We start from the raw sequence: 16635 nt of genomic DNA, 5'->3' as shown, positions 1-16635 counted from the left end.
ATCTATGGACTGCTTTATGGTTTTCTAGGGAATAATCAGTCAATAAAGTCATATACTGTTTTTTAGTTATTTCGGATTTATTTCTTTTTTATATGCCGCGTGCACAGGACAGTTTTTCATGACGAGAAAAATGCAATTTTTTTAATTGGTTGTGAAAAACGGTCGTGTGTATGCTCCAGAACATTTTTCTCGACGAGAAAAATGGCCGAATTTTTTTTAGAACCTGCTCTATTTTTTCTCGTCTTTCACGTCGTTCTTTTTCACGTCTTGAAAAACGGTTGTGTGTACGCTTTAACCAGGGGGAAAAAAACATGCATGCTCAGATGCAAGTTATGAGAGGGAAAATTAGCAAAAGCTGCCCAAAGGGTGGTGCCATTCGAATGGAACTTCCCCTTTATAGTGCCGTCGTACGTGTTGTACGTCACCACGCTTTGCTCGAGCATTTTTTTCCATGAACGTGTGTATGCAAGGCAGGCTCGAGAGGAATCATGACAAATCACGTTGAGAAAACATTGTTTTTTGGAATGACATGAATAACGGTAGTGTGTACGCGGGATAACAGTTAGGTAGCTTTTGCCGTTAAAAAACGGAAAATGTGTGTTAATAGGACACTTCACTGGAAACATCTAAACGCAATAGTTTGGAGGGATGTCTGCATACTTTTTGCTATATAGGTAGGTATGATTTTCAGGTGATTACAAACTTTTGGCCATATAGTGTACATAGTAAATTCTTGTGTCTGTGTAGAGATCTTATTCATTCATCCATCCATTCATTGATTTTCTATTGCATTTCAGATTTGCTCCATTTACCAGTTTTCAAAAATATATACCCTATGAACCATTAATTCACACATCCACTGAATACAAGAGGCTCCCATATGGCAGTCAACGTTTTCGTGATGAGGATCCAAACACATGGGTAACAAAAAAGGTAAAAAAAAAAAACCTTTCTGTGTGTTTTTATTCCCGGTGTGTTGTAGCACATGAAAGATTGCATTTAAATGGGTGAAAAGTAAACATTATAACTTGTCCTCATCTGCGATTTAATTATACATTATAGATGTTAATAGTATACAAATCCTCTAAAGCTGTTCAATTCATGAGATATAGATGTTTTTATTTCTGGTATGACTTGCATGCTCATTCACACTCACATCCTGGCTGTGCAGAGATGTTCAATGACTAGAGTGTCATGGGATTTGGGAACCCAGTGCTGTATATGCACCACGGAGGAAGTCTTCACTATGACAACCTTGAAATTAAAACAAGGCTTGGCTTCTTTTTTTTTTTGGTCTGTGCATGCAAAGGAAATGTTGTAGCTGTCCATGAAAAGTAGAAGAAATAGGATAAGTAAATACTGAGAGGCTTCAAAACTGAGGGGAGTCCAATGCGTTTGGAGCTGGTCTTCATCAAGGGCATACAGACACTAGTATATGTCTGTATTCCCCTGACGAAGACCTGCTCCAAAAATGTTGGGCCCTGTTCTCTGACAACTGCTATGGACATCACTATATCATTATTCAGTATACAGGTGCCACTCAGAAAATGTGAATATCATCATAAAGTTAATTTGATTCAGTAATTCAATTCAAAATTCAATTCAAAAAGTGAAACTCATATATTATATAGTGATGTGTGTTTTTACTGACAGCGGGAGGAGAAAAAAAAGACCCGATCTCCGGCTACTTTCTATAGGGACATCGGGTCCTTACACAGAGAGCCACTGCCGCATCTGTGCCCACCAGTGCCACCTGCCAGTGCCCACCAGTGCCACCAACTAGTACCCACCAATGCTACCTATCAGTGCTGCCAATCAGTGCCTCATTATCAGTGCTGCCTATCAGTGTTACCTACCAGGGCCACCAATCAGTGCCTATCAGTGCCATCCATCAGTGCAACCTATTAATGCCACCTATCAGTGCCCACCAGTGCCGCCTCATCAATGCCCATTAGTGCTGTCTTATCAGTGCAGCCTATCAGTGCCCATCAGTGCATCTACATCAATAAAGGAGAAAAATTACCTGTTTGCAAAATGTTATAACAAACTATGACATGTTTTATTTATTTTTTGGTCTTTTTTTGTTTGTTTAGCAAAAAAATAAAAATCCCAGTAGTGATTAAATATCCCCAAAAGAAAGACCCAATTGTGTGAAAAAAATTACAAAAATTGAATTTGGGTACAGTGTTGCGTGGCTGCTAAATTGCCATTTAAATGCAACCGCGCTAAAAGCTGAAAATTGGCCTGGGCAGGAAGGGGGTTTAAAGTGGAAGTCCATGCTAGAACTAAAATCCCTGCATTCATTTTAACAAACGGTAACGAACGTGAAGAATGCGACATTAAAAATGCTTCATTTTTATTTTGTTACGACAACAGTTCGATATACTGTAGACAGAAGATTCGACATGACAGTGACAATAGCAATCTGTGTCTATTGAACCTGCGGTCGAATGTGCCTAACCTAACAATATTAGTCCAAGATTATTCTACATAGAGAGAAAAGATTCAACATCATAGAGACATGAAGATTCGACGAAGCAGCTAAAAACATACGATCGCCACAAACAGACATTTATGGTCAAATGCTCCGCCCATAGACTATAGAAGAATTCTAATGTTGGTTGACTAGTAATAATTAGGGTTGTCCCGATACCACTTTTTTAGGACTGAGTACAAGTACCGATACTTTTTTTCAAGTACTCGCCGATCCTGAATACCGATACTTTTTTTTAAATGTGTCCCCAAATGCAGCCATGTCCCCCCACAAATGCAGCCATGTCCCCCCCCATATATGCAGCCATGTCCCCCCACAGATGCAGCCATGTTCCCCCACAGATGCAGCCATGTCCCCCCCATATATGCAGCCATGTCCCCCCCATATCCAGCCATGTCCCCCCATATCCAGCCATGTCCCCCCCATATCCAGCCATGTCCCCCCATATCCAGCCATGTCCCCCCCATATCCAGCCATGCCCCCCCCATATATGCAGCCATGTCCCCCCCATATCCAGCCATGTCCCCCCCATATGCAGCCATGTCCCCCCCATATGCAGCCATGTCCCCCCCATATCCAGCCATGTCCCCCCCATATGCAGCCATATCCCCCCCATATGCAGCCATGTCCCCCCCATATGCAGCCATGTCCCCCCCATATGCAGCCATGTCCCCCCCATATCCAGCCATGTCCCCCCCATATGCAGCCATGTCCCCCCATATCCAGCCATGTCCCCCCCATATATGCAGCCATGTCCCCCTTACCGTACATGCTGCCGCGCCGTGCCGCCGCTTGGTTAATACGGGTGGAGAACATTACAGCTTTCATTTGAATAGCTGTAGTCGTTCGCGCAGCGCTGCGTATAGACACTCCCCCTTGCTCGGGATTGGACAGTTCACCCGAGCAAGGGGGAGTGTCTATACGCGGCGCGGTGGGAAAGACTACAGCTATTCAAATGAAAGCTGTAATGTTCCTCCCCCGTATTAACCAAGCGGGGATGCGGCGTAGCGGCGGCATGCGTTGGCGGTGGGAGGGGGAAGTATTCTATTTCGGTATCGGGGGTATTTGCGGGAGTACGAGTACTCCCGCAAATACTCGGAATCAGTCCCGATACCGATACTAGTATCGGTATCGGGACAACTCTAGTAATAATAATTAATAAATATAATTATTACTAGTCATACAACATTAGAATTCTTCTATAGCTTGTGGGCGGAGCATTCGAGCACAAATGTATGATTGCGGCGTCGTACAGTTTAGCTGCTTCGTCGAATATTCTTAGAAAATTTGACGGAGACCATAAGCCTTCAATGACAGATTCGACCATAATTCATTTGGATTTTCGGATGAATGCTTTTTTTAACGAAACAAAATAATTAAAAATGAATTTCAGGAGTAACTAAATTAATGAATTTTTCAGACAAAAGCGAAAATCCGAAACAAAATATTTCAGTGTGCACATGTCTACTATTGATTGCGGAGATCGCGGACTGCCCATAGACATACGATAGCTTCCAATGTAATCGTTATCAGCCAACAAAGAATTTCTATCATATGCGTTTAATGTTAATATAGTTGACTGAAGTTTTGAAAGTTGTAGTTTAGCCTTTCAGCTTTCATGAAATGAGTTTGAAGGACCCAGTTCTATTTAATTATATGCATGAGTTTGTAGGCTGTATACAAGGCTTATTTTATGATACACAACGCATACAAATATCCAGAGCTCCAAAGATTTCATTTCGAGAGCCTAAGCATATTGCACAGAACATAAAGTTGACCTTTACCATCTGGAATAGAGTGGGATGTGGAACACATCATAGATTTAATGTAGCACAACGCTGTATGCGGGAAAACTTGGGTGGGCCCGTGACTGCCTGCCCATTGCGTCCGGTGATTGAATCTGCTGTCACCAGCATCCCCATAATAATGAACGTTCAGCTTAATGACCGTGATTATGATTATCATAATTGATGTGCAAGAGCAGTGTGTGGGGATCATTACAACTCAACTGTTTAGCTGAAAATCAGACTTTCTTATGGGTCATTTTACTTTTACGCAATGATTGGAATAAAATAGGCCTCCTCCCCAGGTGATTCCTCCGTTTTCACATTAAAAATAAATTAAACCTTGCTGGACTTTTGTCATTCATTTTAAATTGTTAAAGCGTGATTCTGCCTTTGGGTACATTTCCGAGAACACGTACAGCATAATCAAAATATCATTTCCACCTATATAATTGCTCACCTTATTCTATTACTTTTGTTTGTAGCTCTGATCATGTGCCCCACATTGACCTATTCTGTCTGTAAAAAATGCACATTGTCTAGGGGGATGGATCTTTGTGGGAAATTCAGAAAATTAGGACATAGGAATTTCTCATATGATAAAAAATTCATAAAAAATAGTTTCTAACATACCTGAGGATAAAAGCATGTATTAACACAAGTACTGTCTATTAATTGTACTCTATATATATATATATATATATATATATATATATATATATATATATATATATAGCATTAAAGCTGCAATATCTTCTTTACTGAAATGGCTAACTCAGATTTTACTGCACACTGTGGGTTTATCACAGTGTGCATTAGAAGTTAAAGTGGGGGTTCACCCTAAAACATCTATATACCGTTACATCCAGCATACTGCTGACATCGACAGTATGTCTTGGATTTTTTTTTTTTCGCTGTACTAACCGTCTTATCGTTGTTTTCACCCGGCTTCCGGGTTCTCGCTCCCCCGGAGAGTAGGCGTTCTTAAGACAAGGCATAGATGATTGACGTGCGGGTTAAGTGCGTCACGCCTTCCGAAAATATCCGAGCTGGGACTTGGCACTTTACGGCGCCTGCGCAGTCAGCTCTACACGACAGGCGCAGTATAGCGCCGTAAAGAGCCGAGTTCCAGCTCGGATATTTTCGGAAGGCGTGACGCACTTTACCCGCACGTCAATCATCTATGCCTCGTCTTAGGAATGCCTATTCCCCGCGGGAGTCAGAACTCGGACCCGGATGAAAACCACTATAAGACGGTAAGTACAGCAAAAAAAAAAAACAGCATACAGCAGATGTCAGCAGTATGCTGGATGTAATGGCATATAGTTGTTTTTCAGGGTGAACCTCCGCTTTAAAGCAAGTCAATCAGTTCCTGCTTCATTTCTTGGTTGGAGGACATGCAGCATCATCTAGCTTTTTCCTCTCCAGCCTTACTGTCCTTTTCATTCATTGTATTTAGGTTCTTTCCATTGTACCAGACCATAGAAATGGTAGCTGCATTCGTTTTTTATTTTCAGGCTTTTTCTTTTCTTCTATTTTCATATACTTTAATGTTCCTGCTAGTAACACACTTCTTTTCTTAGGAGGATTAAGCTCATTGACGGTACTGTATCTATGGCAGTTTACACCTGAGTGTTCATTTTTTCTTTTCTTTTCAATAGATGTTTACAGGGCTCTACAATGTAGAGTATACACATTACCAGGTCAGGTGTGGTAATGCTCAATTTCATAGTAATACAGTACAGTGTGTAGCCGGGAGCTGCTACCGACTGTGTGCTCGCCCCCGCCACTATGAACAGTGAACCAGCTGCTGTATGTGTTCCTGTGCCTGGTCTCCTCTCATCGCCGCTGCTGGCTGTGAGTTGTTTTCCCCTCCCCCTGTCACTGTGAGCTGTTACAGAGCAGCTGGAGGAGTGGTCTGTGTTCTTTTCTCCCTTGGCTTCCCTGCTGCCGCTGCACTGTGCCGGAATGGGCTGTGTGGTTTCCTCCTCGCTCCTGCTCCCTCCCTCCTGGCAGGCAGCAGGAGAGAACCATTCAGAGCACCAGGGAGACTATGAAGCAACTCTAAGGATTCTGGGAAATGTAGTCCTTAATAGGCGCTGCACTATACAAGTCAATTGAGGGTGATGGAACTGTGGACTTTACGACTTTCACAATAGAGGAGGAGATACATGACTTTTCCTGGGCAATTCTAGAGAGATTGGGGTCTTTGGCCAGGGGAAAGCAGAGTGAGCAGACCTGCTGTTGGACTTGCCAGTGCCCACTAGTGAGACAAGTTGGAAGACTGAGCCACAGAGATTCCCTGTGTCCTGGGACTAGGGCTGGGGAGACCCTTTTCTGCGTGAGGACCTGATCATGGCGACTTGATTGGGGGGACCTGATCATGAGGACTGAGACTTCTGGGGCAACTGACCCCCAAGCGTATGGAACTGGACCTGTTGTATGCTGGGAGTGGAGAGCAGAACTACCTACCTTAATCCTTTTCTGCATACAGTGAATGCCTATAAAGACTGTGGTTTACCTAGCAGCCCAACAGCTACCCTTGGATAGCCCTAAAGGGACAGCTTAATGTGCACCACCTCAGAGAATGGCCCCAATGTTAGCCAGCTTAACATTTCACAATAGGCAGTAGGTATCACTACAGTGTGCACACAAAGACGTTCTTTGGGTTAGGTAATGCATATACATTTACAGTTCAGCTGATTGCTTTCTTATGGAACAGCCTTCGCATCCTCTAGTATGGCATCTTTAAATCTGTTCAATTGCCTGTTTGTTAATTAATGTATTGTTTAACTGCATTGCCATAATACATCCTTTCAGTCCAACGTCCATTATAGAGTGGTAGCATACTAACTTTAGTTACATAGGTGTGTCAGTGGGGTCTGAAATGAGAACCCCATGCTGGTTTAAGCTCTACAAGTGAAAAACATAAAAATGTAAAATGAAATAAACAAAAGAATCAGCACAATATTTTTCAACCATTATTCATGGCCCACTGGGGGGGGGGGGGGGGTAATACAACTCTCATCTCACAGTTTTAGGAGGCGCCTGTCAAAGGTAGGTGGGAGAAAGCGCTTGTGTAAAGTGGTCTAAAGTTTACTGAAATTAGTCATTCTATCCAGCAGTTTTGCCACCATATTTTAGTATATTAGAGAGTTCACTTTGTGGAAATTCAAGGTCTGGGATTTTCCAAAATGTGGCTATATTTGCTTAGTTGCTATAAAAGTAAATGTTAAACTGATGGGAGCAGGTGTTGTACAGTTTCTTGTTGAGCAAAGTTCCTCTAGGGTCTGGGTTGTGGCGGGTAACCCAGGATAATGCAAAACCAGCCAATGCCACCAGATATGCATGAAAGTTCCAGGTTCTGGGCATCCTCAAAAGCACGCTGAGGAATATCCTGGACAGAATTTGTCAATTCTAGCCAGAACCAAGTACCACATGCCAATGAATTTGAAGTTGAGAGTAACAATTTGACAATTTGAGAGCAAGAAATGGTAGTGGAAAATGCCATATCTATGTTTCATCACCCAAAGGGGAACATAATTGGCTTTCCATTCTGCCACATATGGAGAGATTAGTTCTAGACTGTGCTGGTCCCAGCATTTGAACTCAAATTGTGTATATGCATCATTGGCAGTGCCTAGGATGAGACTGTTTTGAAAGAATTCAAAGTCAAGGAACTTGCATTTGTCTTAGAAAAATTTAAAGATTTTATGCTGTCTGGGGAAAATAAAATGTATATAGGAGTGTGTTGGAGAGGACCCATTGCCTAAAAGATTCATCAAATCCCAGAGAAAAATACAAAATCGGGAATGTTGAAATATGACTCATTTTTCGGCAATTTAAAAAAAAATGTATTTTTTCTTCGGCATGTAGAAAAAACAATGTTTTTCCAACTTCATGATTAAAACGACGTTGCCCACACACCATTGTTTAAAAAAAATGCTCTAACAAAGCGCGGTGATGTACAACACGTACGACGGCACTATAAAGGGGAAGTTCCATGCGGATGACGCCACCCTTGGGGCTGCTTTAGCTGATTCCGTGTTAGTAAAAGATGATTTGCGCTTTTCTGTCTGTTACAGCGTGATGAATGTGCTTACTCCATTATGAACGGTAGTTTTACCAGAACGAGCGCTCCCGTCTCATAACTTGCTTCTGAGCATGCGTGGGTTTTTAACGTCGTTTTAGCCCACACACAATCATTTTTTACAACCCGAAAAATTACATAGTTTAAAACGTTGTTAAAAAATGCAGCATGTTCGAAAAAATATTTTGTCGTTTTTCAGAACCCGAAAAATTATGTGAAGCCCACACACGAACATTTTAAATTACATTTTTTTAAAACAAAGTTTTTTTAATGCCGAAAAATGATCGTGTGTACGCGGCATTAGCCTTAGAAAGAGAAAAAGCACCTGCAGGTGCTGAGAGTGTGTGCCCTTGGTACTGAGTCTGCTGCAGAACCTGTTCCTTTGGTCCCTGATTGCCATCTATGGCCACCCATCTCGTTTGGTTCCTTTGATGCAGCTAAACATCTAGTTGTTCTGGCAGTTTTTGGATCTATTGCTAGGAGATATAGAAGGCTTGTACCCTAAACCAAACAGCATACCCTGAAGAAGCCCGACATATGGGTGAAACACGTTGGGAAGTCCATCTTATATTGCTGTTTCAATGAAATTGTGATAAACTGTACTAGCCATATATATATATATATATATATATATATATATTTTTTTTTTTTTTTTTTCTTGCTCCTCAAAATAGAAATTAAAATAATTTGTATACATTATATTTGGGAAATTTACTTCTGCACCTAAAAATGCCCAATCTTCATCTCTCTCAATCTACTTCTTCCAAAAACTATAATGGTACAACACTACTACTATGTTCCATTGACACCTTGCCTATCAAGCCATATGGCACACTGCTTCATTTACCTGACCTGCCCAGCCAATGTTTGTCATTATGATCCCAGTAAGCAAGAAAAATCACACTGTGATGTGAAAGAAGAAGAGGGGATTCAATCAATCACCCCATCAAACCTAGAACCCCAGCATCAGAATATTAATCACACACTTACGCCATTCACCTTACCGTCTTGCTGCTTGATTGAGCGGCATAGTGTCAGCCTGTCTCCCTTTTAATACAAGGTGTAATATACATGGACAGAGTGACAATCACAGCGCAGCCTTCCATCAGCTGCAATTAATCTTTTTGTAACGTAGACAAGGAGAGAAAAAAAAAACTCCCATCAACCCCTTCTGAAGACTAAGGGACCCTGTTTTTGATGTTTGCATCCACAGTAAAATTGTCCCTACTAGTCCTGACAAATTGAAACACCGGCCTAATTATGGCAGCTAATGAAGTGTGGGGACTGGTCACAGCTTGCTGCGAAAGTCTTCCTTCAGCTCGCATTATCCATTCATCAATCACTTTTTTAAACTGATCCAGAATCTTGTGCCGAGAGCCTGGCATTTTAATGCTGTTTCTGTAATTGCTTTTCTCTTTGAAGCACAGTCTTTTTTTTATTTTAATACTACAAGTATAGTTGATAAAAACTTTAAAGAAGTGCTTGAAATCAGGCTAGGAAACCTGGTTGACCAATTAGCATGTGTTAATTACCTTGTGCCTTAAGGCTGAACTCCAGACAAATAGATGAAATACAAGTTGTTTAACCTGCCAAAGGATTTGTATTATTGTCCACTCAGTTCTAGGATTGGCACAGCGTTGCCACAGAGCACAGCCTGGTCCAGGAGACCTGATTTTTTTCCCCCTACAAGTCTTGTGATTGGACAGAGAAGGAGAAGCAACAGACCAATAAGCTCATATCTCTGTCACTCTACTATTGCTTTTAGAATGTCCCCCTTTTAGCATATGAGCACTGCAGTATTGCCTATTTTACAAAAAGCATACACCAATCAGCCATAACATTATGGCCACTGAAAGGTAAAGTTAATAACATTGATTATCTGGGTACAATGGCATATTAAAGTAGGTAGAATGTATTAGGCAGAAAATTAACATGTTGTTCCTGAAGTTGATGTGTTGAAAACAGAAAAAAAGTAAGACTTTGAGCGACTTTGACAGGGGCCAAATTATAATGTCCAGACAACTGGGTCAGAGCAACTCCAAAACTAAATAAACGGACACTTACCTGTCCTGGTGTCCCTCGAAGTCGGCATCGCAGCTGATGTTTCCATCAGCTGTTGGGTGCTGCTGCCGCCATTGCTGGTAGGGGAACCCGGCAGTTTGGCTTCACGGCTGGGGGAGAAGGAGGGAGCCCCGCAGTGACGTCACTGGCCGTGGCCTGGACTCCCGGAAGTGTGAAAGGATACCTGTCAGGTATCCTGTCCCCCCTCCCCCCTGAAAGGTGCCAATTGTGGAACCGGAGGGGGGGGGGAATTAGATGAGTGGAGGTTCCACTATAGTGTGGAACTCTGCTTTAAGTGATCCGAGAAAGGAAAACCAGAGAACCAGCGACACGATCTGGGCAGCCAAGGCTCATTGATGCATGTGGAGGGCGAATAATTCCCTGTGCAGTCCGAACCCAATATAAGAGATACCGTATGCTTAAATTGCTAAAAAAAAGGTAAAACTGGTTCTGATAGAAAGGTGTCGGAACACAAAGTTTGTTGCACTTGGATCTGTAGACTGGTCAAGGTGCTTATACTGACCCGCTTGAATAGCCAAAAGCACCTACAATGGGCATGCCAGCATCAGTACTGGACCACAGTAGCAATTGAAAAAGATGGCCTAGTCGGATGAATCACATTTTCTTTTAAAACATGTGGATGACCAGCATGTGCTTAGCTTACGTGAGGAACAGATGGCATCAGGATGTGCTATGGGAAGAAGGTAAACCAGCTGGGCAGTGTGATGCTTTGTCTAGCGGAGTCCATTCCTTGATGGCTCAGGGCAAAAGGGGGACCAAATCAATATTAGCTTGGTGGTCATAAGGTTATTGTGGGTAGTCATAACATTATGGCTGATCGGTGTATAATGCATATTAATGAATAAACATGCATTGATTTGAGTCTTTTAGATTTGCCTGGAGTTCACAGTTAAAAGAATCAAGTTGGGCTTGTGAAAGAATCTGAAAATTCAGTCCTAGATTATTATGTTTTTGCAGGCTCTTTTTAAAGATTTGAATTTCTTCCCTTGTCATGCCTCACAAATTTACAAGATGAGAAAGAGTAGCTCCATTTAGCACAATGGTTATAAGAAAAGAACGCACCCCTGCCACATCCCAAGTTGTACAGACCATGACAAATCAGAGCATAGCTAAAGTCTTTTTAATTTTGGATAGAATGGGGAAAGGTTTCAACGCCGTAATTTTTGGCCAACCGGAATTACATTAGGGGTATTACTCATTTGTTTTTCCCTGTAATCACAAGAAGTTAGGGAGGGAAAACTCTCCAAAGCAGAGGTGTAGCTAGAACCTTCAGGGCCCCGTTGCAAGAAAACATGAAGGGCACCCCTGACCCACGGCCAGTGCCCTTTCCTCTGAGCTCAGGGTTATAACATTCGAGCCTGGTGGTGGAATGCCAGGGCCCAGTCACAAGTGTCAGGCCTCGTACACACGACAGAGAAACTCGACGTGCTTGGCACGTCGAGTTCCTCGTCTCGTTTTGGGATGAAGCCGCCGAAGAGCTCGGCGGGCCGGCTTCTCCTATAGAACAACGCGGCCAACGAGAAAATAGAGAACATGTTCTCTATTTTCTCGTCGAGCTCCTCGGCGGCTCCATCGAGCCAAAACTGTACAGACGACAGAGATTCTCGGCAGAATCCGGGTTTTGACCGAGTTTCTCGGCGAATTCTGCCGAGAATCTCTGTCGTGTGTACGAGGCCTGACCTTTGAGGCACTGGTAGTCCTACCACTGGTGTCAGTAGATTTTTATTTTTGTTGTTTTCATTTTTATTATTTAAAAAAAAATTAGGAGCCCTGTTGGGGGGCTTTGGTGAAATATCAGGGGTCTAAACATACCCCTGATGTTTCACCTTTGAGACAGAGAAAGGAGATTGAGGACACAGTTAACTATGCTTCAGTTATGAATGGACAGAGTCCATGATTGTTATACTGATTACTAGACATGTGCAGAATGGAAATTTTTTGGGGGTTTCGGATAGATTGATTATGTTACTAATTTGTTTCATTATAGGATTTGTTAAATTTGGTTTCAGAATTTGTTTTGTTTCGGGTAAAATTAATTTTATTTATAAATTTTCTAACAAATTCATTTTAAGGACGATTCGAATTTGGATCAGTCGAAAACTGATTGACCAATCCAAATTCTGTGTGAAGAAATAGCTGTTTGTTAAGCAGAGGGCCAGGAAGCAGGCCACCTGCATCCTTTACAGCCATCAGTCATTATCTGTCAGCTGGCTTCCCCACTGAGAGATGAATGTATAGAAAGCAATGCTGGCAATTGCCCGGCAATAGAAACATGTAAAAAAAAACATGGGGGACAAGAGCCTCTTCCCGACAACCTTGGGCAGTGGTTGCCAGGGTCTGTGAGCAGGGGGCTTATTGGATACTGGAATCTCCCTTTAACAAGCGGGCCCCCAGATCCCGGCCATGTTAATGGGTATCAGGTACATTGTACCCCAACCCATTCACCAAAAAAATGTCAAAGGGTAATGACCACAAGAAAAATTGTGTCCCTCAATGTAAATCCATTGTCAATTACGTTGCCCACAGGACCCCAAAAATGTAACGCTCTTGCCTCCTGGGAGGTCTCCCTCCAACTGCCCGCTCTGTGCTTTGACAGTTCTTATATTGGCAAGGGGTGGGGCCACCAGTCTATGTCACCCGGTGGCACTGCCCCTTTTGATTCCACTTAAAACCAAAACTTTGTCGGAGATTGTATTCGGACCGAAACAATTTGCACATGTCTACCATTTACTGACTCTGTCCATTCAGAAAAAGAAGGGGCCTGTAAATTACATATTTACCAGTCCCTTCCCTGCGCTCCATCCTGACACATCTCTTAGCGGGAGAGGGGAGAAGCCGGCAGCACTGTGAGGGAATGAGGGGGAGGAGAGCAAACTCAAGGGCAGCAGGATCTGAATAAGAGGGGCAGCATGTAGAAAAGCCGATCCCCTCCATTTTTCTCCTGCAACCGTTGAATGGGAGGGAAAGGAGGAGAAGCAGGCTTTCAGTGTCTGCAAGTGAGAAATTGAGGGGAGCGGCTTCTGCATATTCCTGCTATGCTGCCCCTCCTTTCCAGATTGCAGGATGGCTTGCGACCCCGGTAGCTACACTCCTGCTCCAAAGTGAGAGAAATCCCCTTTTAGATTGTTGTCATTGGAACAAGATTTGTCTTATATTCCCATTCTGATAACAACTCAAAATCTGAAATATTTACATCACTTTTAGTCTTGGCGACAATGGTAAGCAGGACAGATAGCAAAGGGGGGGTAGATTCAGTAAGATATGCACATTTTTTACGTAGGCGCAGGGCATCGTTTTTGCCCTGCGCCCCCGCAAATTTTCTGCGCTACCCTTGATTCAGGGAGCAGTAGCTCCGTAAATTGCGAGGGCGCTCCGGCAAAATGCCCGGCGTAAGCGCGCAATTTAAATGATCCCGTAGGGGGCGGGAATCATTTAAATTAGGCGCGTTCCCGCGCCGAGAGTAGTGCGCATGCTCCGTCGGGAAACTTTCCCGACATTCATTGCGGTAAATGACGTCGCAAGGACGTCATTTGCTTCAAAGTGAACGTGAATGGCGTCCAGCGCCATTCACGATTCACTTACGCAAACAACGTAAATTTCAAATTTCGCGACGCGGGAACGACGGGTATACTTTAGCATTGGCTGCCCCTGCTATAGAAGGGGCAGCCTTACGCAAAAAAACGCTGTACGCAAACGACGTAAACTGCGTACGCAGGGCTCGCGTAACGTTGTGAATCGGCGTTAGTATGCAATTTGCATACTATACGCTGACCACTACGGGAACGCCCCCTAGCGGCCATCGCAAGAATGCAGCCTAAGATATGTGGGCATAAGAGCCTTATGCCACGCATATCTTAGGCTGTAGTCGGCGTAACAAGCTTTCTGAATACAGAACACTCGTTACGCCCGGGCAAGTAAGCAATTGCGCTGCGTAACTATGGTTACGCAGGCACAATTGCTCTCTGAATCCGGGCCAGGGAATTTCCACAGCAGGAACACAGAGGTTCTAATCCTTCTCAACTCTATCCCAAAAAAAAGAGGAATTTTTTGGTTTAGATACACATTAATACACCCATTGGGGCAGATTCACATAGAAATAGATGGGCACAGCGTATCAGAGATACGCTACGCCGCTGTAACTTACTTTTGGCCGGTTCGAATCCTGGAAGAGTTTGCGCCGTAGGTTACGGCGGCATAGTGTATCTCTGGCGGCGGAATTCAAATTGGCGATTAGGGGGCGTGTTTCATTTAAATGAAGCGCGTCCCCGCGCCGAATGAACTGCACATGCTCCGTTTCTAAATTTCCCGCCGTGCATTGCGCTAAATGACGTCGCAACGATGTCATTTTTTTAACTTAGACGTGAATTACATCCATTCCGATTCACGGACGACTTACGCAAAAAAAATAAAAAATTCAAATTTCGACGCGGGAACGACGGCCATACTTAACATGGCAAGTCTAACTATACGCCGCAAAATAGCAGCTTTAACTATACGCCAGAAAAAGCCAACTAGAGACGACATAAGAGAATGCGACGGCCGCGCGTATGTTCGTGGATCGTCGGAAATAGCTAATTTGCATACCCGACGCGGAAAACGACGTGAACGCCACCCAGCGGACGCCGAAGTATTGCATCTTAGATCCAAAGGCGTACGAGGACGTACACCTGTCGGATCTAACCCAGATGCCGTCGTATCTTGGTTTGAGGATTCAAACCAAAGATACAACGTGGGTAATTTGAAAGTACGCCGGCGTATCAGTAGATACGCCGGCGTACTCTGTCTGTGGATCTGCCCCAAAGTTCGTGGTTGAGACTACAAGTGCTGTATTCACCACTACCTTTCCTTTATATTGACTTTTCAAAATAGCACATATCTGCCTCATCTGAAATTTCAGATGGTATGTTAGGAAAAAAAAAAAATAATAATAATAACAAAATTATATATATATATATATATATATATATATATATATATATATATATACATACATACATACATACATAAAAAAAAATAATAACAATATATATATATATATATATATATATATATACACACACACACATACACATATATATACATATTACAGTTTTTAGGTTTGCCTGGAATTCTTTAAGGAAAATGTTATTGCCTCTATCAGCTGATCAGCTTCTAGAGAGCTAATAAAAGGAGGCGAGAAATAAAGGTGATATATAGCTTTTAATCCAGTAAAAGGTAGCCGTAAAGTAAATTCATGTGTATGTTTATGAATCATGAACATTTCAGCCTGGATGTGTATTGAAATCCCATGAAACATGGTTTGTGGTCTAGATGGTTTAGGTCCAAATGTGACAACGGAAAAATAAATTTGATGGCATAGACAGACGGATGATTGTCTTCCACGTCAACTTTTAAAATTAATTCAGATTTTTTTTTCTGAAAGGCCAAAAAACACATCAGCTAAAAAAAATCTTATTTTCTTCTTAAAATATTTTTCCCAGGCTTTAGATTAGACAGCAGAATGGCCATGTATGGCTAGATAAAGTGTTATCATAGCGTTGTTTTATTCCGGTAAGGCTAAAACATTTCTAGAGTTTTGTTAAAACAAAAAAATTGACAAAAGACATTTAATTGCTACACAAGTCTTATTCTTCTTAAAACTTAACTTCAGAATATATATTGAGGATTTCACATGTCAACAAGTGGGAAAGTATCTTAAGCCTCACACGATCAGATTTTCTGCGGACAAAGCGTAGGACTTTTGTCCGAAGGGTTTTGGCCATGAACTTGTCTTGCATATAAACGGCAAATAATTGTCAGCCAACAAACACAAAACTGTGTGGTTTTTCAGCTCTTTAGTGTCACCCTTTGGGCAACTTCTGCTAATGTTTTGTTATGGTGAGCATTTCTTCTGAGCATGCGTGTTGGTACTTTGGAGTTTTGTCCGAAGGACTTCTGTACATAAGATCGGATAATCCGACAGCACACATTTGTTGTCGGACAATTTTAAAGCATGCTATCCAACATTTGTTGTTGGAAAATCCGACAACAATTGTCCGATGGAGCATACAAATGGTCGGATTTTCCGACAAAAGCCTGCCATCACACAATTCCCGTCGGAAAATCTGATTGTTTGTATGGGCTTTTAGGCTGGATCCTGGAGTATTCATACCCCTTGAAATTTTCCACATTTTGTCATGTTACAA

The 16635-nt window shown here is 42.5% G+C and overlaps 1 protein-coding gene across 1 annotated transcript in view; it reads left to right on the top strand.

Annotated features, from left to right (window-relative positions):
- The window catches only part of SPATA17 (spermatogenesis associated 17), a 224542-nt gene that overhangs the window by 187547 nt on the left and 20360 nt on the right, over window positions 1-16635 (top strand). The window contains exon 9 of the mRNA XM_040351438.1: window positions 798-933. Coding sequence (XP_040207372.1) covers window positions 798-933 — 136 coding nt within the window. The remainder of the gene's footprint in view (window positions 1-797; window positions 934-16635) is intronic.

The sequence above is a fragment of the Rana temporaria genome, chromosome 4 (genome assembly GCF_905171775.1).
Source record: "Rana temporaria chromosome 4, aRanTem1.1, whole genome shotgun sequence".
NCBI lineage: Eukaryota > Metazoa > Chordata > Amphibia > Anura > Ranidae > Rana > Rana temporaria.
The sequence above is the reverse complement of the archived record's forward strand: the minus strand, read 5'-3'. Positions and strand labels throughout refer to the sequence as shown.